The sequence below is a fragment of the Scardinius erythrophthalmus genome (genome assembly GCF_964197995.2).
Source record: "Scardinius erythrophthalmus genome assembly, chromosome: 8".
NCBI lineage: Eukaryota > Metazoa > Chordata > Actinopteri > Cypriniformes > Leuciscidae > Scardinius > Scardinius erythrophthalmus.
The window spans coordinates 1252803-1257802 of NC_138228.1; the positions used below are offsets into that span (position 1 = coordinate 1252803).

A 5000-nucleotide genomic window follows, 5' to 3' on the forward strand; every position below is an offset into this window, starting at 1 on the left:
GCAGGTTTAGGGGTCGGGTTAGTGTGTGTGTGTGTGTGTGATGGGCAGGTTTAGGGGTCAGGTTAGTGTGTGTGTGTGTGTGTGATGGGCAGGTTTAGGGGTCAGGTTAGTGTGTGTGTGTGTGTGTGATGGGCAGGTTTAGGGGTCAGGTTAGTGTGTGTGTGTGTGATGGGCAGGTTTAGGGGTAAGGTTAGTGTGTGTGTGTGTGTGTGTGATGGGCAGGTTTAGGGGTCGGGTTAGTGTGTGTGTGTGTGTGTGTGTGTGTGTGTGTGTGTGTGTGTGTGTGTGATGGGCAGGTTTAGGGGTCGGGTTAGTGTGTGTGTGTGTGTGATGGGCAGGTTTAGGGGTCAGGTTAGTGTGTGTGTGTGTGTGTGTGTGTGTGTGTGTGATGGGCAGGTTTAGGGGTCAGGTTAGTGTGTGTGTGTGTGTGTGTGATGGGCAGGTTTAGGGGTAAGGTTAGTGTGTGTGTGTGTGTGTGATGGGCAGGTTTAGGGGTCGGGTTAGTGTGTGTGTGTGTGTGTGTGTGTGTGTGTGTGTGTGTGTGTGTGTGTGTGTGTGTACCTGAGTTGAGCGGTGGGCATGGTTGGCACGGCTCTCCGAAGGCGTATTCCACGTTGGCGCAGCAACATTCAGATTTGGTCACGGCGCCGAAGAATGGTCGCACACACTGACCGCGTTTATACCCTCCGTAACACGTGCTGCGCATGTGTGTGTCTGCGGGAGAGCAAACCCTTCTCACATCAGTCATCAAGAGCTCCGTCAAGAGACGGGACACATGCTCATTTCAACAACAACAACATGCCGTGATAAACAGCCATTGACTAAATGACTGCAGAACACGAAGAGACATTATGCTCAAAGTCTTGGTGTTGTTTTCAGGCTCTACTAGAACAGGTTTTCCTGCTTGAATGTCGATTATTCTCCTCATATTCTCCATTGTTGCGGCTCCTCTCTTCCCAGTCTGTCAGTATCGCTCTGTTTACTTCCTGTCTCTATGAAGCCCCTCCTTCTGAAAAGCACACTGTGCTCTGATTGGTCGGCTGGAGCAGTGTGTTGTGATTGGTCGAGCGCTTTGAGTGTGTTTGGGAAATGTCCCGCGCCTTTCCATAACCGCCAGTTTAACACACTACTAACTAACTCAACCAGGCCCCGCCCCTTTATTTTGTGTAGTGTTGCTTTCGTCAACGAAAATTATGACGAAATATTGTCGTCAACGAACCGTTTTCACCTGACGAAAACGAGACGAGACGAGACGTAAATGCATGGTCATGTGACGATGACTAAAATACATGTATGATGCATTATCGTTGACGAATAAAAACGAGACTAAATGTGGCGTACAAAATAAAAACTATGCTAAAATGTCTCCTCATTTTCGTTGACCAAAACGAGACGAGACGAAATGTTATAACGTCACGACGAATGAGAGAGTTGTGCGTGAACCCATAGCTTTGTCGGCTTTAAATTCTGTTTTGCGATCTGGTCACCCGATTATCAGCGAATTTAACAATATTATTCCATTAGTTTTTCTATTAAAATGTATCATTGATATATTTGACACATTCATAATCATTACTTTTGCCGGTTCTTTGTGACAGCTGTTATGTGCGTTATGGCAGCGTCTCTGGTTACATGAACGCGTCATCGCATCAGCACCAGAACATGGAGATTTTATTTTAGAGAATAATCGCACAACCTATTCGATATTCTATAATTAAATAAACTAATCGAATATACAAAAATAGTGACTCATCCCTGAATCTCTTGTTTCTTTTCCCAAATCTTCACTCACGTCTCACCCATTTTCTAAAGGGATTTTACACGTTTCTTCATTGGTTCGCTTTTAATTAGGCCTATTATATTCGTATTCTTTACTGTGGTAAAGTATAGCATACATTTGTACTTGCATGTCAAATTCTTTTTAACACAGTTTGTGTTTCCTATATTAGACATAGGGCGCGTCAAGTTTAGTTGTAAAGCGCGTTTCACACGCGCGGGTGATTTTTAGTTTCACTTTCTCTGGCAGCGCAATCTCAAACATAGCCTAAATATTTTGCCCATGTGGAGGATAAAATTCGCTATTCAGACCAATTTACATCAAGTAGAAAACACGAAGATTAGATATCATAAAGAGATCGATGGTCTCTTTTCTGCTCGTGTCCCTCAGAGCGCAGAGTGGTTGGCTATTCTGCTATATCAGGCGTCTTTGTGTGGAAATATAAAACGAGTTTTTATTTTTTTAAATACCCCCCCAACCACCGCCGGTAGTTGGTCCATTACCGCGGTGGTAAAAAAAACTGCCACCGTCACTGCCCTAAATATAGGCTACTAAATAGGCTATAATAAGATAACCTTGTTTTGAAATTCTATATTGACTGGGTTAAATAGAATTGCATTACTAAAAAGAGACTAAAATACAATTTTCATTGACTAAAACTAGACTAAAATGTCATGAGTTTTCGTCGACTAAAACTAGACTAAAATGTCATCAGTTTTCGTCGACTAAAACTTGACCAGACTAAAAAGAGTATGAACGTGACTAAAACTAATAAAAACTAAAACGACAGCTTGACACAAAGACTAGACTAAAACTAAAATTAAAACAGGCCGCCAAAAACAACACTAATTCTGTGCATTAATTATTTATGAGGAATATTGTTGTTGCTTCACTGCACTTAAAATTGAAAAGAAATGTCTTTTAATTTTACAGTAGGCCGATATATTTATATTGTTTTTCATGAATGTGAGTCATGACCGTTGGTCTGAAGGTCTGGCTACGCGAGACTATGAATGTTTATTTTGAATGTCTATCAAGCCAGTGAAGCTATTGGTTTATTTACAGTGGCTGCACTGGTGCACAATTATTTAATAAACAATTCACTACATTTTTGTCTGTATATTGTTTTACAAAGTTAGGAAAATAATGTTTATTTTTGCCTTTCACAAAAGAATAATCACAGTCTCTTCCCCACAGTAAGGCTCACAGATACAGTTCATATGGTAATTCAGCACTGGTTTTTTATTATTATTTTAGTATCGGATCGATACTGAATCCCAGGTATCGGAATCGGTATCTGAGGCAAAAAAGGCGGATCGGACCACCCCTATTTTCAACACACTACTAACTAACTCAACCAGGCCCCGCCCCTTTATTCTGCTGATGAATTATTTAAATGAGGAATATTGTGACATGTTCGTTCTCGGAAGAAACTCAAGACTTTCAGGGAGTTCAGAAACAGTGACACTGATATAGAGAAGAACTGGAACTTTGCAGAGCTTTTTTTTCTCAGAATTGTGAGGAAAAAAGTCAGAATTGCGAGAAAAGAATCAGAATTGTGAGAAAAAGTCAGAATTGCAAGAAAAAGTCAGAATTGCAAGAAAAAAGTCAGAATTGCGGGGGAAAAGAGTCAGAATTGTGAGAAAAAGTCAGAATTGTGAGAAAAAGTCAGAATTGCAAGAAAAAAGTCAGAATTGCAAGAAAAAAGTCAGAATTGCGAGAAAAGAATCAGAATTGCGAGAAAAGAATCAGAATTGTGAGAAAAAGTCAGAATTGCGAGAAAAGAATCAGAATTGTGAGAAAAAGTCAGAATTGCAAGAAAAAAGTCCGAATTGCGGGGGAAAAGAATCAGAATTGTGAGAAAAAGTCAAAATTGCAAGAAAAAAGTCAGAATTGCGGGGGAAAAGAGTCAGAATTGCGGGGGAAAAAAGTCAGAATTGTGAGAAAAGAGTCAGAATTGCGGGGGAAAAAAGTCAGAATTGCGGGGGAAAAGAGTCAGAATTGCGGGGGAAAAAAGTCAGAATTGCGGGGGAAAAGAGTCAGAATTGCGGGGGAAAAAAGTCAGAATTGTGAGAAAAGAGTCAGAATTGAAAAGAGTCAGAATTGCGAGAAAAGAGTCAGAATTGCAAGAAAAAAGTCCGAATTGCGGGGGAAAAGAATCAGAATTGTGAGAAAAAGTCCGAATTGCGAGAAAAAAGTCCGAATTGCGAGAAAGTTTTTCAGAAAAGAGTCAGAATTGCGGGGGAAAAAAGTCAGAATTGCGGGGGAAAAAAGTCAGAATTGCGGGGGAAAAAAGTCAGAATTGTGAGAAAAAGTCAGAATTGCGAGAAACTAACTAACTAACTCAACCAGGCCCCGCCCTTTTATTCCACATATAAATTATTTAGATGAGGAATATTGTGACGTGTTCGTTCCCAGAAGAAACTCAAGACTATAATGGAGGCGTTTCAGGAGTTCAGAAACACTGACACTGATATAGAGAAGAACTGGAGCTTTTCATGATTAATCATCAACATCACACACTGAAGAAAGATGAAGATGGAGAAAAAGCTTAAGAGAATCTGAACACACACATGCGGTTGCGCTCACCTACACACACGCGCCCGTCCAGTCCCACGGCGAGTCCCGGCATACACTCGCACTTGAACGAGCCCTCCGTGTTCACGCAGCGACCGTTCATACACATGCCGGGAACATCACACTCGTCCACATCTGACACAAACACACACACACATGACACACTACATGAACAAAACATCCTCAAACCCTCACCCTTCCCTCGCTGCTCAAAATTATTTTAATCCACTAATCCACTAAATCCGCTAATCTTATTTTATTTAATTTTGATAATATTTTTCTATTTTTTAATGCTATTTTTATTTTTATTTTATTTACCTTTAAATTACTAGATTTGATCAATAAATAAAGAATAATTTAAGCACATTCCTCACATTCTTTCAACTTAAATTCAAAATAACACACAATTTCATACATAACCCTTTTAATTCAGCTCTAAATGTCTAATAAACCTTTATTTTTAAAAGTGCGTGCTCTTTAATACACAATAAAAATGATCAACAAACACATGAAAGTGTCATATATGAGGATATTCAGAGTTTGACCTCTGGATCTGGATCTCTGTCTGCTAAACATCTGCTTTTCTGTGTCCAGGAACTCCAAACTTCGATTTCGGGGTGAACCACTTCTTTAATGTGACTTCTAT

At 40.2% G+C, this 5000-nt stretch overlaps 1 protein-coding gene across 1 annotated transcript in view; it reads right to left on the reverse strand.

Annotated features, from left to right (window-relative positions):
• fbn1 (fibrillin 1) overlaps positions 1-5000 on the reverse strand; it is a 111057-nt gene that overhangs the window by 69472 nt on the left and 36585 nt on the right. The window contains exons 17-18 of the mRNA XM_081372922.1: positions 4367-4489; positions 562-714 (exon numbers count right to left, since the gene is read on the reverse strand). Of these exons, the coding sequence (XP_081229048.1) occupies positions 562-714; positions 4367-4489 (276 nt within the window). The remainder of the gene's footprint in view (positions 1-561; positions 715-4366; positions 4490-5000) is intronic.